Source organism: Microtus oregoni, unplaced genomic scaffold (assembly GCF_018167655.1).
Source record: "Microtus oregoni isolate MIOR12 unplaced genomic scaffold, Mior012 000035F_ref0000213, whole genome shotgun sequence".
In the NCBI taxonomy this organism is placed as follows: domain Eukaryota; kingdom Metazoa; phylum Chordata; class Mammalia; order Rodentia; family Cricetidae; genus Microtus; species Microtus oregoni.
The window spans coordinates 14,585,148-14,601,386 of NW_024543094.1; the positions used below are offsets into that span (position 1 = coordinate 14,585,148).

Genomic DNA, 16,239 nt, shown 5'->3' on the forward strand with positions numbered 1-16,239 from the left:
AGCTGTCCACAGACCACCTATAGGGTTAGGGGGGTCAAGTATGCTGATTTAACGCATTAAGGTGTTAGAGAGGTGTCCCATGGAGGAGAGACTGATGCAGGATTCAAGTGTGGAAATGGGAGATGTAGGGATGGCAACCTCTCCATCCGCATGACTGGAAGCTGCCGAGAAATTGAAGCCACTATCCCAGCAACATCTTGCTGGTGCTTCCTCAGCCTCTCTACCAAGAGGTAAAATCATCCTTTCATTCTCGGACTTGGGAATTTTGACAGAGCAGCTACATTCATTTCTGACATCTGTCGAGTTTTTCTTGAGCCACACCCTGAACCCTACTCCATTTCCTTAAAGATGAGCCACGGACCCTCCATTCTCTGAGCTTACCTCTGGCTCCTCGGGCCTAGCAGGAGGGCCCTTGTCTCCTTCATCAGCAGGCGTAGCGGTTGGCACTGGGCGGACCCTTCGTGCCCGCTCCACTGGAGGCCTCTTCACAGCTTCTGAACTGCTCCGCAAAGTCACAGCCCTCCGGGGCCGGGCAGAGGGCACCTCTGCTGAGGAGGTGTCTGTCTGGTCGTCTCGAACCTCGGAACCAGTTCCCTCACTTGCGGTGTCATCCTCCAGGGCATCTGCATCCTCCTCCTCACTTTCCTGAGAGGGAAGGGTGTGTTGAGTGCGGCAAGTTGACAGGGACTCTCCCCGATAGTCACACTGCCAGGCCCTCATGCCACTTGGCTTTCCTTCCAGAACAAAGCTCTGGGCAAGGTTTGTCCCTGAAGGCCTTAAAAGAGAGCCTTGAAGAATCTCCTGACACAGCCTTTTCCTAACCAGTAGTTGAACAGGTGCGATTGGTTCTCAGTACATAAGGGGCTGAAGGAGAGTGTCTTGTTACACACTGACACCTTCTCTCAAAAAATAAAAAAATAAAAACACCCAAGGGCTGGTAAAGCGCTTGTCATGCAAACACCTCAGTTTGATCCCCAGAAGTTGTGTGGAAAACCCAGGCCTTGAATGGGTGGAGGCAGGTGGATCCCTGGGACTTGCTGGCCAAAAACAAACAAACCAACAAACAAATAATGATGGGTTCCAGATAAAAGTAAGAAACTCTACCTCAAAAACAACAACACAGAAAACAGAACAAAAATCTCAGGTGAACTTTTTCCTGAGGAATGATGACAAACTGACCTCTCATCCTCCCATGTTTGTGTACACACACGTACAAACACACACACACACACACACACACACACACACACACACAGAGAGAGAGAGAGAGAGAGAGAGAGAGAGAGAGAGAGAAAGAGAGAGAGAGAGAGAGTTCAAGGCCAGCTACACAGGGACACCCTGTCTCAAAACTGCAAAGGTCAGAGTGTAGTTCAATGATAGAGTGCTTGCCTAGCCTTCAAACGGTTGGGCTTGATCTCTTCCATCCCCTAAAACAACCAAACAGGGCAGGCGAAAGTGTTTGGCTGCAGAAACCTGATAACTTTTTTCTTTTTTTTTTTTTTTTTGATTTTTCGAGACAGGGTTTCTCTGTGGCTTTGGAGCCTGTCCTGCAACTATCTCTTGTAGACCAGGCTGGTCTCGAACTCATAGAGATTCGCCTGCCTCTGCCTCCCGGGTGCTAGGATTAAAGGCGTGCGCCACCACCGCCTGATAACCTGCCCTTGGTCCCAGGATCCCACTGGGAGAAGAGAAAATAGACCCCCAAAAGTTGTTTTCTAACCTCCACAGGTACACCACAGCATGCAGAAGCCTTCATTCTCACTCTTCCCCACCCCTCGCCCATGCTGGAAGTCCTTTAAAGACAGCGTACCTCCCCTGAGCCCGCTGGGAAGTCCACAGCAGAAGATCTCCGTCTCTTCTGCACAAAGATAGATTTCCGTCGTTTCCTTCTCCTGGACGGTTTTGGATGTCCACTTTCAATGCTGCTTTCCCCAATTGGGGGTTTAATGATCTTCTTTCTTTTTCCATAATAATAGGCTATAGGGAGGAAGATGAGCTTACTGAGTACAACCAATGATAGGTTCATCATAAAGCCAAAGCCCACTGGGAGATCCCTGCCCTCAATAGTCCCAATTCTAGCCAATGGCTGGTTTTTGTTTGTTTGGTTGGTTGGTTCGGTTTTGTTTTGTTTTTCTTTCCCACCGCAGCTCAATTTCCAGTGACAGTGATATCCAGGCTGAAGGGTCTAGGCCTTTTGAAGCTTTGTGAAATGAGCTCTAGAATCATCTCTCAGTTCACTTACAGGTCACAACCTCTACCCCTTACCCTTTCCCCAGTGCCCAGGACTACAGGAAACCAGATTTGCAAAGTCAACATTCAAATCAACTGAAGTCCTCATTCAAGTCAGTTCTCTCAGGAGCAGTTGCTACCCAGCAAACCCTTCCTCTGACCAAAGATAAGGCAATGCAGAAATGAGCAGGGAGGTGTGAGCATCCAGGGATAGAATTCACTATAAAAGGAGAAGTTGTCTCAATTTTTTTTTTCAAGTTCAAGGCCAGCCTAAATCACAAAGGGACAATGTATGTGATGGTTGGGGTTGTCAACCTGACAGAATCTAGAATCACCTGAGAAGAGCCTGTGACCTTGCAGGTAGGGAGTTATCTTGACTTCATTCACTGAGGTGGGAAGCCTCACCCGCCATGGGCGGCGCCATTCCCTGCTTGGGATGCTGGACTGTACTCTGAGTGAGCTGGCGAGCGGAAGACTGAGAACTAGCCTGCACTCCCTGGATTAGATTTCTGATTACAGTCATATCATGATCACCATCTAATTCCTGCCACGGCAATGCCCTTGCTCTGGTGGATGCAGCTTGGAAGTATGTGCCAAAATAAACCCTTCCCTGCTTAAGCTGCCTCTGTCACAGTATTTAATCAATCACAGCAACAAGGAAAAGACACTAAGACACCGTGTCTCAAAACACCGAGGCCTGGGGATGCAGTTTGGTGGCAGAACGCTTGTCTAGCATGTGCAGACTGACTTCCATGCCATGAGCCATCTCAGCTAGATCAAGTATGTAAGGTGGAAAGGTGTGGGATGTAATACAGAGAACAAATGACCCTCTGATCTTCAGAGGGACTGAAAGTGGAAGGCTAATTTGCCAAATACATCTGTGTGTGTGTGTGTGTGTGTGTGTGTGTGTGTGTCTGTGTGTGTGTGTCTATCTGCCTGTCTGTCTGTGTCTATGTAAAGAACAGAGCCATACTGTGAACAGTATCTCAACCATCCTTCTATCCCTGGTACCAACAAAGCAGTTGATGAGTCGCAGGTGGCTGTGGTTCACACAACACTGACCACATTGTGTGGGTCCTTAAACTCCAGTAGGTGGCTGGAACTTGGGTTGGTCGAGCCATCTTTCCTGCCACTACCCCAGGCCCAGAGAGAACTAAGGAGAGAACAGCAAGCTCAGAAGCTGGAGTTTTCAGAGCTTGAGATGGCCCAGGCATAGGCTTCTACAGTGGCCTACCAGAGAGGAAGAAGAAAGTTCCTGGAATAGAGGAAATGGAAGGGCTGAGGGAAGCTGTCAATTTAAGACAGAAACCTCTCAATGCATTGGGGGGGTTGGCAATGACAAACGCTACACGTTGGAAACGTGGGGCCAACTCAGAGTCCTGCATAGTAGCGGGAAAACCAAGGCAGCTGGGAAGGAAGGGATATGGCTTCTGAATTCTCCAGCGATATGCCTGAGAGAGTCCTGGGGAAGTCTCCAAGCAGAGAAGAAACCGACATGGTCAGGACAGTAAAAAAAACTGCCCAGAGACTTTTCTGCTAAGGGGTGAAGGAGCCATTAGCCAGAACGGTGGCTCATATCTTAATTCCAGCACAAACGGGCAGGAAAAGGAGGGGGAGCTGAGAGTGTGACGCAGCCTGAATTACTGAGTAACATTTAAGGCTATCCTGGGTGACAGAATGAGAGACCATGTCTCAGGAACAAAACAATCAAACAAAATCTAAAAGTAGTATTACAAATCCTGGGTGTAAGGACAAGAAGTGAATCAGAGTAATAATTGGTCATGCCCTTCTTCCACCCATATGGCTTAGGCCTCAGCTGGTCCTCTGAAATTCTCACTTCTCCATCCCCAAACCTTCTCATGACCACCCCTTTCTATGTCAGGCTCAGAACATACATGGACCTGCACAGAATATCTTAAAAGAGTTTTCCAGTTTTTCATATGAAAAACTATGCAAAGAGTTAAAAAGAAAACAAACAATAACAACAACAAAGCTCCGGTGTGACCCAGCAAAGTTCCGATGTGACATGACAAATCCCAAGTGTGACCCAGCAAAGCTCCCGTGTGACACAGCAAAGCTCAAGCATCCAGGTGTCACTCCCTTCCTTTGTACTCACTGTATTTGGTTTTGGTGTGAATGGAACAGTTCTCTGGGCAGTTTTCGGAGATCAGCACGGGACTAAATAAATTTGGACAGCACTCCAGCTTGGCACAAACTCGCCGGCAGAAATTCGACACTTGGTCTGACGTCCGTACGATCTTGACCACAGCCCTGTACGTTTTGCCTCTGTACCTGGAAAATACAGGATGGAGAAGGGAGGGTGAGTCCATTGTCAGACTTACTCCCTTAGACTGGGAGGCACACCTAGCCTTAGCGCATTGTGACAGACACGGATGTTGTCACCTGCAAAGTTCACACATGAGAACGGTACATGGAGTTATTAACAAAAGCTTCATTTTAAAAATGCCACGATGGTCTAGAGAGATGGTTCAGGGGTTAAGAGCATTAGCTCTACTTCCAGAAGACTGGGATTAGGTTCCCAGTCACCCACAAGATGGCTCACAGCTATCTGTAACTCCTGCTCTAGAAGATCTAACCCTTTCTTCTGGCACACGGAGCACAGAGATACACATACGCAAAACACCCCTATACACCAGCCAAAAGTAAATACATCTTTTAAAAGAGTCATGAAGTTCCAAGCCAGCTTGTGATTTTGTGTGGGGCCTCATTCATAACTTTCCTAGGGGGCACACAGCCAACAGGCCAAGGATTGGAGACACACAGCGTTGCTAAGGGATGAATTTGAGTTATCCTCTAAGGTGTAGGATGTGTGGCTGCCAGCTTTTAGGGCTTTGGGGAAATGAGTAGGATCACAAGGTGTTTCTTAATCAATGGACTGATTTCTCAGCGGACTCCTAAGTTGATGGCATTACTGAGAGAAGGTGGAGACTTTGGGAGTGGGGCCTAGTTGAAGAAAATGAGTCACTGGGGTGTGCCTCCAGAAGGCTTATTTCGTCCCCAATCCTTCGATGGCTCTGCTTCATACAGTTTCTGTGAGCTGAGCAGCTCTGCAGCTCTGATCTACCATCCACTCCCGACCATGCTGCTCCTCCCTGGACTGAAACCTCTTAAACTCTGAGTTCAAACTAGAGCTTCCTCCTTTGTTTTTCTCAGCCTAGGCATTTTGCCACAGCGACAGCAACTGCAAAAACAGACCAGCACAAGTATATTTCCAAACTGACATTTCTATTTTCTAATAACATAGCTGTGTTATAGCTTCTGCTTTCTTTTTATACTTCCTTACAATCTCACTGGGGATATGGTTGAGCACAAAGAGCAGGGTGGCAACACTAAATCTCCTTAGTAAAGATTTCTACGTAGCAGGTTCTCACCGTGCCTCATACAGTCTCACAGCTAAGCTTAGTGTGGCATAGTACAGCATAGGATATATCTAATGGCGTGGGCCTCAGAATGAAGCTAATGAGATCTAATGGGCTTTCTTTTTTCTCTTTTAAAAGTAGGAGTGCAGACTGGGTTGCGAATGTGCTTTGAAAAACTCTGCAAAGTCAGATCATTGAAACGACATCTTTGTCAAGTCAGCACAGCACGTTGCTGAAACGGGGGACAATCTCTATTACTCATAAATGGCGCCTGTGCCGCACGGTTGACAGGCAAGGAGGTCACAGTCAAGAGCAGAGAAACACAAAAGATTTTATAAGAAAAACCCAAACAAACAAAACCCTGTCACACAGCCATGTGACATCAGTCTAACACCTGAGAAGTCCTGGAACAGGGAACACTAGTAGTAGCTTTAGTGCCCACAGAACCAAAACTGACCGAGCTACTACAAGCAAGCTATGACAGTGACAGAGATAGGCTTCTCTGTGTTAGAAATACCAAAGGATTCATACAGAACAGCAAAGCCCTTCATCATATCCCAGCCATTAGAGTAACCAGCTATGTCTCTCTCTGGGCTGGCCAAGTGACAGGTGGTTCCATAAATAAAACTGACTCTGAAGAAGCACTCACTCCCCTTCTACCATGGGTTTAGCTTGCTAGCCCCAGAGAAGTGCAACCAATCCTTCCTGGATGCATGCATGCTCAATCAAGAGTTCATTGGGGATCCAAATCTCAAACAGATGAGGTCACAGGGCCTAGAGTACATGCTCAAAGACTGGATAAGGAGACCATCGTGTTCAAAATCAGAAGGTCAAACATTGTTTAAAACTCTTGGTCCAGGAATAGAGAGAGGGCTCAGCAGTTAGGAATGGTACTGCTATTGTGGGGAACCCACGTTCGGTTCCCAGTTCCATCAGGCAACTCACAATCTCTCATAACTGCAGTTCCGGGGAGTGGGGGGTGGTTTCAATGCCTCAGTCTGTGTGGGCACCTGCACTCATGTGCACACATGACCACCATCCCTGCCCACATATACACATTTCAAAGATAATAAAATAAATCTTTAAAAGCCTTTGTCTGAATCACAATGAAAAACGTGCTGGTAGAAGTGAAGAGAAAAAAGTACTACTTAATAGACTTCATCTTGCTTTTTAAAATTAATGTCTTTCTACAGTCTATAGTATGTTTTCCCTAATAAATCATTTTTCAAAGTCTTGACAGCAAAAAAAAAAAGGAATAAACTCTAGCAGGAGAAGGTGCTTTGTATTTTTTCTCTGGTCTTTCATGTCCTGGGACCTCTACCCTCCTTGTTCTTCAATCCCTCTGATCTGAGGTTGCCTTTCTATATGGTCAGAACTCAAATCAATGCTTTGTAGACAAAATGATGCTTTAAATCCAACGGCTTTGCATCACTGTTGATTTTTTCCTCTAGAACCTTCATGGACCCTCTGCAGAGAGACCTCTCTCTCTGTGCCCTGCGACCGCTGTTGGGCTGCGCTTTGCAGGGAGAAGGTCTCGCTTCCTACTGCTGCTGCATTTCATGACAAGAATAGCCACTCTGAGAGCACACTACATCCCCAGGTTGGGGGGAAAACAGAGAATATACATTTTTTTTACAAGTCCATTTTTTCCTTGGAAGCTTTATCTTTTCCCTGTTTGTGGCCCTACAGCTCTGCTCGAAAGACCTTGATATCGAGAATCTTGAAGTCTCTTTGAAATAAAAAAAAAAAAGGAAATAGCACGACACACAAAAAGCAGGGGAAATGTGAGAACCAGGTCAGATGGCAAACTGTGTAAGGGGAACTCAAAGACAAAGCACGTACGTTTCGGAAACCTACCGTGACAAAGTGCATCGCGAGACATGGAAAGAGCGGGACTGCTTTCTGTTGCCAAGGGGAAAATCATATCTTTCCCTTCCTATTTCTGTGGAAACGGGAGCCTTTTCTATTGTCTTATTAACTTTTAAAGTTAGTACACAAAGTATTGGGCTTCATTATGACAACTAAATACATATGTCATTGTACTGTCATATAATGAAGCGAGTGTTTTACTAACATCTCCTGGAATTAAGAAAAGCCCATCTAAATGTACTGAATGTGAATTAAATCATGGTCAAATAATGATGGCTTTCTCTCACATATCTAGATTCCATGGTGCTGGAGGGACTGAGGAAGGAGAGTGTAGTACTGGGTAGGGTCTGTAACCTGACAAGACACTGTTCCTCAGAGCCTGACTGTCCCAACTCTGGCGGGCAGGGTGCTGCGGCCACACAGAATCAACTACGGCTCTTTGAGGGTCTGTCTCCACTGCCCAAAGCTGGGCGGCTCCCATCGAGCCACTGGCTGTGGAGGAAGCAAAAAAGGCTTGGTGATTGGGCATAGGACAATCAAGATGGCGTCTTTAATCCCATAGGTGCCCATGAGCCACTGATGATAGGTATCCCTGAAGGTCGCAGGCCACCTGCCGAATCTCACACCTCTCCCCCCTACCAATGGTCTCTTTCCTACAGTCTTCCATGGGGCACTAGCACTGGGTTAGGTGAGGCTGCAGTTGGGGTAGGGCTGAGGAGGCCATTGTCATATGAGACTAGTTATATGGGGAGGTCTGTTACATAAATTCATTCACAGTAGAGACCACTCCTGCCTTTCCACGCAGAGGAAGAGGCTGGCTCACGCTCCAGTCTCCTCCCATTTGCACAGTGAAAAGCACAGTCAAGCTGTCAGGGTCTAAAAGGTTGTCGCTTGCCATGAGAAGGAAAGAGGGTGACACACCCCAGAGAACCGTCACCAGCGGGCTCCTGAGGACTGTAAAGCCGTCATCAATAGCAGCTGCTTAGAAGGAATTCTATGATCAGGGATGGAGAAACCCACGTGCAGACAGGCATTTCCTCCTGAGAAGATGCTGGGTAAGGTTTTGCTGAGGACCTCCCTGCCATCCTTGATAGAAGCGGTAATATGTTGCCTTTGTAATTGAGCAGGATGGAAAGCCAGGTGTCTGTTTCAATTCTATCAGGCTGAATTTAATAAAAGCTCCCATCGACTCAGTAACATGGAAATAACTGCAAACACTTGCAAAATGAACTCTTCCTGTCATGGAATGGTTTCTGGCTGATTTAGGGAGAGCAGTGCTTTCAATGAGACTTAAGATGTTTGTGTTCTGGTTATTTCCATAGCTGTTAGGTGCCTCTGGGATACAGTGAATGGTTCAGAGAAAGTCAAAAGCGAGGAGAAAGGGTATCTCTGCATGAACACTTGCTGGAGTCTTCGGCATCAGCTTGAAAAAAATGCTGTTACGGCAGACGGCCCTCCTCTGAGAAGATGGAATATGGAATATTAAAAGGAAAAAAAAAACCTTGCTTTGTTTCTTCTGTGCTGTGGGTGAAGCTCCTGTAAGAGTTTCTTGGAATGATGACATGTAATTTTGCCTGTCACTGCCTTTCTGCTTTGTAAAAATAAACCCTCTTTATTGTCCTTCATTCTCTTCCCCTTGTGCCTGGGCAGGGCATCGTTAGACCATAAATGGCTTTTATGCAATTGAAGATAACAGGGCTGATCTAAAGAGACACCCGGAATGCTGAGTAGGCAGCTGACTATAAACTGTCTCACCGGTCACATGGCTGGAACCAGGAAACATTATTAATAGAGGCCATAGAGATCATGCATGAGGCTCTGGCTTCCATCCCCATAGCTTAAACTGGATGCGCTGGTGCATACATGCAATGCCAACACTTGGGAGGTACAAGCAGGAGCATCGAAAGTCTAAGGTCTTCCTTGGCTATCCATAGGGCAATATGGAAACCCACAAAAGACTAACAGCCTCATCAGACACTAAGTAACATTCAACATGAAGCTCTCCTGAGACAGGGACCTTTTCCTATAGTCTCCTCTATAACCACGAGCTAGTGTACCCAGGTTCCTGCTCTTCCTTTCAGAGATGTAGAAATGCAAAGCAAGACAGGTGTGCTTGCACATGCCTGCAATCCCAACTACTCAAGGAGCTGAGGCAGGAGGATCTCAAGTTCAGTGTCTCCCAAGAAGCATGGTATGCATGGCTAGTCTGGGCAACTTAGTTAACTAAATTAACTAAATTTAAAAAAGTTAAAAAAAAAGGCTGAGTTGACTAATAGAGGCCCTGCCTTTGAAAACTCCAAGGGAGAGAGAGAGAGAGAGAGAGAGAGAGAGAGAGAGAGAAAGAAGGAGAAGGAGGAGGAGGAGAAAGAAGAAGAAGAAGAGGAGGAGGAGGAGGAGGAGGAGGAGGAGGAGGAGAAGGAGGAGGAGATTTTTAATGAAGCAAAAAGTTGCCACCTTCCCAATTTCCAAATCAAAGAAGAAAGTCACCTAATATGTGAAACCAGACCTCATTGCCACTTTATCCAATGTAAGTCAAAGCGACATCAGTTTCTTCTATCTTCAACTTTTGTCCATCCCAAAGTAGAGAACATCTTTTGTGGTACAAACAGGTCATAATATCCAACACTAACAAACATCCTGCAATGGTGACATCTATGTTTTATCACTGACATCTATGTTTTTCTCATTTTTAATAAATCATTTTTTTGGCTTAGAAACCAAAAGATTTTTTGGATGCTTAGCAATTAAAATGTATTATTACTTAAGGAGCTGTGGAGATGTCTCAGTCAGTAAAATGCTTGCCTTGCAAGTACAAAGACCCAAGTTCAAGTCCTAAAATTCATGTAAAGAAGCCAGATGAGGTTATGTATGCTTGTAGTCCTCAAGCTGGGGATGGAGAAACAGAAAGACATCTGGGGCTTGTTGTCCAGCAAGCCTAGCCTACTTGGCAAAGTCTAGATAAATGAGAGACCCTGTCTCAACAAACCACCGGAATGTCACATGACGATGCTCTTTGGCCTCCATACATATTTGCATAATACACACACATATATAATACTTGCACATATACAAAGCACATATACATAAAAAATACATGCACTAAATATCAGTTAAGCAAATCTGCATTTCATACTAGTAATCTTAATGCTTAAGGCAGCTCAATATAGCAGAAATGTCACTGTTACAGTTATAGGTCATTGGGGAAGTGTCTTGGAAGATTGTAATTAAACATCTCATCACCTTCTCTCTTGAGTTCCTGCCCACTGAGATGTAAATAACCTCTGCCACACTGTCCCATTGCCACAATGTTCTGTCTCAGCATAGACCTAGAAATGGGGCCTGAGCATGGCCTGAACTCCTTGAAGCCACGAGGAAAAATAAATCTTTGACCTCGTAAGTTGTTTTTATTAAGTATTTTGTCACAGAGATCATAAAAACTAATCCAGACAGTAAGATTACATGTGGCACAAGGAGGTGAGAGACCACGGACCTTCTGTTTCCTTCTGTCTGTCTGGTGATAGCAAATCAAGGAATGAGAAGTCTCAAAACAGCAGGGCAGATATCACACATCCCTTGTTTCCCAGAATTGGAAACACTTACTTTGCCTTGAGGGTCTCCTCCTGAAAATTCCAGTGGGGATCTTCTACCAGCTGCAGTTCTCGCAGTACCCTCCCGGGCTTATAGGCTGCATTGATGATCATGCTGAGAACCTGCGGGGAGGAAGATACCACCAAATCAGCCACAACTGTGTCCATTCCTGCTGAGTTTGACAAGAAGGTGTCCAAAACCATGCTGTTGACAAGAGGTTTTCGCCTTACATCTCATTAAGCGAAGGGCTCTGATGAGGTCTAATAGGACGCTCTGAGCCAACATGGAACTAACTCACCAACTAGAAAACAGAAAACCGAGCCATCCTGGCTTGGAAACCGGAAACTGCTCACTAGTGGGAGAGCCTGATACTCGAGAACTCTTCACTTCATTATTCCTCTCAACAGGGTGATTCTTCACTAGGGTCCTGAGATTTTTCATTCTGTGTTGGAAGACCCATGTTGGGGTCTGGAAAGATGGCTCAGTGCCTCAGAGCAGGTACTGCTCTTGCAAAAGGACCTGTGTTTGGTTCCCAGCACCCATGTCTAGCAGCTCACAACTGCCTGCAATTCCCACTCCAAGGGATCCAACACCCTCTTCTAACCTCCGCAAACATCTGTATTCATGTGCACACCCCCTCAAATACAACTAGTTAATGATAAACATTAATCTTGCACTTTTTTTATGTAACCAGAGAAACAAACACTATGTTTGGGCTCACACTGCAGTGGAGACTTCAGTTGCCTGTAAGGAGTGGGAGAAGTTCCTGAAAGCTGATAAAGCCTCAACTTACAAGCATTTGATTTGATAGTGTGCTTGGGTATTGGTTGAAGCACTGGTCTGGAGCATTAACATCATCCATGTCATATGTGTTCAAATCACATACTCATTTCCAAGTCTGTCTGAAGTGCAAGAAAATAAATATGTGGTGATTGCCTAGAGCAAAGTGCCCAGAATGACCAGATATCTCTATACACACTAAGGGCCAATGGAGCAGGTTCTAGCAAAGAGAGGCGCTCCTAGTAATCTCAGTGTGCCTATTTACTAAAACAATCAAGGAACTTAGACTTCTGGGCACCGGCCTCTCACTCAGCAAGCCATGATTCACTTGTTGTATTTTGGAAAGAGCCCCTCATGCAGCCAAAGCTGACTCCTAACTCTGATCCAGAGCCGGAAGTCAAGGAAAGCGTCAGCATGTCTGCACAATTAGCTCCTGACATTCACAAGCTCTGCCACACTCCAAGCTCTCCTGATAACCAGATATAGTCAACAGTAAATCAGGGAATCAGGGGTTATATTCCACAAAGTGGCCACCTGTGACAGCTCCAGGGGAGGCCAGGAATACAGAGAGGTAGGAGAATTACAAGGCACTGTCCCTTGAGTTTAGCCAGGGTCAGAAAAGGTATGGGTAGTCACATCAGACTGGAGGCACAGACTGCATGCTTGACGGCAGAATATGATAGAGAGTGAGAAAACTAATTCCAAGATGAGAGAGAAGCATGACTGCCACCACGTCTCCTTTGGGTGGAAATCAGTCAACATAAAGGGGGAGACAGAAGGATATTCAGGAAAATATTGGCCAGGGTGGATATAGCCTGCTAACCTCTGAAAACAATGAAGCTTTCAGAGATAGGGATGTGGCTGCATCGGTAAAGCACTTGCCACACAAATATGAGAATCTGAGTTCAAGTCCCAGTACCTACATATGAAGTCAGGTGTGGTGGCAGGCACCTGGGAAGACAAAGGCAGGCGATTCCTGGAGCTTTCTTGCCTACCATGCTAGCCAAACTGGTGGGTTCCAGGTTTCAGGTTTTGGAACTATGTCTCAAGAAATAAGGTGACAGAGGAAGATAGCCAAAGTTGACTTCCGGCTACCACATGTACTCACACATATATACACCTATATCTTCCCAAACATGTATGCAACCATGACCATTTACACTTCCACCCAAAGAGAGACAAACTGTATTATATAGTGAGTATGAAACCCACTTTGTCCTACGTGGCACTGGGCTTTGTCCCAAGGGCTCTGACTAGCCCTCACAAGAGGCATACTCGAACCCAGGGGCTAGAATGAAACAAGGCAATACAGACTGTTGTGGTACATTTTGTTTTCTACATTAAAACAATCATCTGATTTTTTTTTCTGTTTGCCATCAGTACAATTTTAAAAGCTGAGTTTAAAAATAAATCTAATTAGAGCTGGCTGTAGTAACATGTGAAGCATTTATCACTAGGCAATAACATTTCAGTTGCTTCTCTTCTTTGTGACTCGCGGAGAAAACCCCAGAGCTATGTTGTCATTTGCTGCATATCAGAATGTGGTTGGTGACTGTGAATAGGACCAGAACTTGTCTTCCGGAGTTCAACTCAGCCCGAAATCAAGCAGTAATTAAATTAGAAAGGTACCCGATATTGGATTCTTTTTTCTCATGGTTTTCCCCAATACCAGCCCATTTGTCTTCAAATTCAACAAGGTTCTCTCCGATATGAGTGCTGATACACACACCTACTGCATCCATGATTGCTGAAGAAAATACAGCCGCCCCATAAAAAGAACTCCATGGGGGCTTGGGAGGCTGCTCAGGGGCTAAAGAGCTGGCCAGACAGTATGAGGACCTGAGTTTGGTCCCTAGGACCCACATAAATGCTAGCTAGGTGTGGCAGTTCACCTGTGATCCCAGTCTCATAAGACGGAAACAGGAGATCCCAGAGCAAGCTGGCTAGCTAGACTAGCCATATCATAAGGATGCTGTCTCCATGAACACAAAAGAAGATGGTATCTCAGGCTTCCAAATGCATTCACACCTCTCCAGGTGCATGCCAGCAATATACATACATGCATAGTAGACACAAACACACAAATGAACGAATAAAAACTAAGAAGATAGATATCACTAGGCAGAGTTAAACCAAATGACTTTGCCTCACAAACTATCAGAAGACAATTCAGTATGTTCTCCGTAAGAGATCAGAAACAGCATGAAGCCTATCCTCAACTAAGGAAACTGTCAACCAAGCTCTGTCTGAGCAACTCCAATTGAAAATCCACACTGCAAAGCAATGGCTCATAGCATCCCTTAGACTTTGGAATGTTGAGAATACACCACATAAGCAAATACCCCTCTACGGGTTACAAGAGAAAAGCAATGTCCTCTCTAGTTGGAAATGCCTAGGATCAAATCTCAGTTAAATCCCCGGGAAGCCACAGGCTTCTGGGCAAGATGACTTTCTCCATTTGTCTGTGGAGCACATGCATTTACCTCGTCATCTTCCCTATGGCTGCTACCACACTGGGTACAGCTTCTGTGACCCTGCAGAGACAGGTTCCTGACACTGTTAGTTCCCTGCTTATTTGCTTCCTGCCACATTGGGTGGTAACTGTAGAAAGACCTCTTAAACACTGGATCTGTAAGGCCCTTAAGGCCCAGGTGGGAAAGGCTTGGTCCCCAATGCCAGACAGCACTGAGAGGTAGGAGAATCTCTAGGTCATTAGGAACATGTCCCGGAATGGGATGAAGGAATCCTAGCCCATCTTCTTTCTCTTTATCACTTCAAAGCGTGGAGGTGGACAGCTTTCCTCCAGCATGTACTCTCCGCCATGATGGACTATCTCACCAAGGATCCCAAAGCAACTGGACCAACTGGAAGCCCAGCGACTCTGAGCCCACATATTCTTTTTCTTTTAATAAGCCCATGGTCTCAGGTGTGCTACTGTCATAAAATAGGACAATATCCATAAGGCCCATTTGTTCTCTCTCTCGGGGCTTCTTTCCAAAAGTCCCTTCACAGAAACGTCCTTTGAGTGCTCTCCAGACAAGGGCTGCTGGGACAAGAGTCATTTTCCTCAGTGGTGCAGCCATGGGTAAGTTGCCTTCAAGCTACCTCTCACCATATTACTATACGGAACCCTAACTCATTGGTCAAGAAATATTAAAGTAGAAGGGACTAGCTGAAAAGAAGACAGTCTCAGTAAAAAGGGGGATGACTTAGATGGACATATTCAGGAGTAAATACGATTAAAATACATTAAATATACAAAAGAAAAAAATCACAATGAAATCCATTATTTTTTAACAGATGCTAATAAAAACTAAGAATTAATAAGACCATCCCTGTTACTTAATGCCAACTTCTCTCCATTTCACTGACGAACATGACTTGACAGCCATCCTCATTTTCCATCAGCTCCACAATTAGATTGCTGTTTGACTTCACACATTAGGAATGCATAAACAGAGGATAAATAATGAGATAGGTACAAGTATTTGACAGAGGATAACAATGGTAATAGATGATACACAGATACTATGATAGGTAGATGATAAATAGGTAGATGTATAGATATAAATAAATGGCTGTAAATATATAATAGATATATAACATAATGATGATAGATGATGATGAAGACAGATGATAAGTAAGATAGATATAATAAACATCATAGAGCTAGATGTTGGCTGAATAAATAGATGGACAGGATGGCAGATGCTAACAAAGATCGAAGATACAGATAGCAGACATGTATAGATGGTAGGGAATGGACAAATAGATTGAAAACTGTAGAGGTTGGATACTAGAAGGCGGATGATAGACAGACGGTCAGATGGATACTAAAAGGCAGATGGTTAGATAAGCAGATTAATAGGTAGCAGATACAGAGACAGAGAAAACAAGGTGGAATATGGAGATAACGGAGTGGGTAAACTAGGACGGTGTGGAGCAGGATTATATTTATTTCTTCAATCCAAAAAAAGGGCACCATCTTGGTAGACCTGATATACATGATCACACTTAGTCTCTGGACCCTACTCATGCCTACAAGACCCATCGCTTCGCCAGCAACCTCAACTCACTAGGGCAGAAAGTCACACAGCACAGAAGTGACATACTCAGAGAGAGGTTCATCACATCCGAGGAAGTGGTACACTTGCGGAGACTTGTCGCCTCCAAGGAAGTGATAAATTCACAAAGGCTCATCACATCCAAATGTTCCCTATAGGTACAGGCTCTATGAACTTTTCTTCTAAGAATTAGCTAGCAGCAGCAGCAGAAGAAAGAGGGAAGACAAGATTATGATGTTCTTATGTTCTAATAATATTTACAATGTATTGGTTTCCCCTCTATTTCTTTTTCTTTAGCTCTACAGTCCACGCTGACAAAGAAGAGAGGT

General features: G+C 45.1%; 1 protein-coding gene across 2 annotated transcripts in view; it reads right to left on the reverse strand.

Moving 5' to 3' along the window:
- Sfmbt2 (Scm like with four mbt domains 2) overlaps positions 1-16,239 on the reverse strand; it is a 178,680-nt gene that overhangs the window by 15,012 nt on the left and 147,429 nt on the right. For both annotated transcript variants that reach the window (XM_041630819.1, XM_041630818.1), the window contains exons 16-19: positions 11,079-11,188; positions 4,346-4,521; positions 1,811-1,977; positions 382-645 (exon numbers count right to left, since the gene is read on the reverse strand). In XM_041630819.1, the coding sequence (XP_041486753.1) occupies positions 382-645; positions 1,811-1,977; positions 4,346-4,521; positions 11,079-11,188 (717 nt within the window). The remainder of the gene's footprint in view (positions 1-381; positions 646-1,810; positions 1,978-4,345; positions 4,522-11,078; positions 11,189-16,239) is intronic.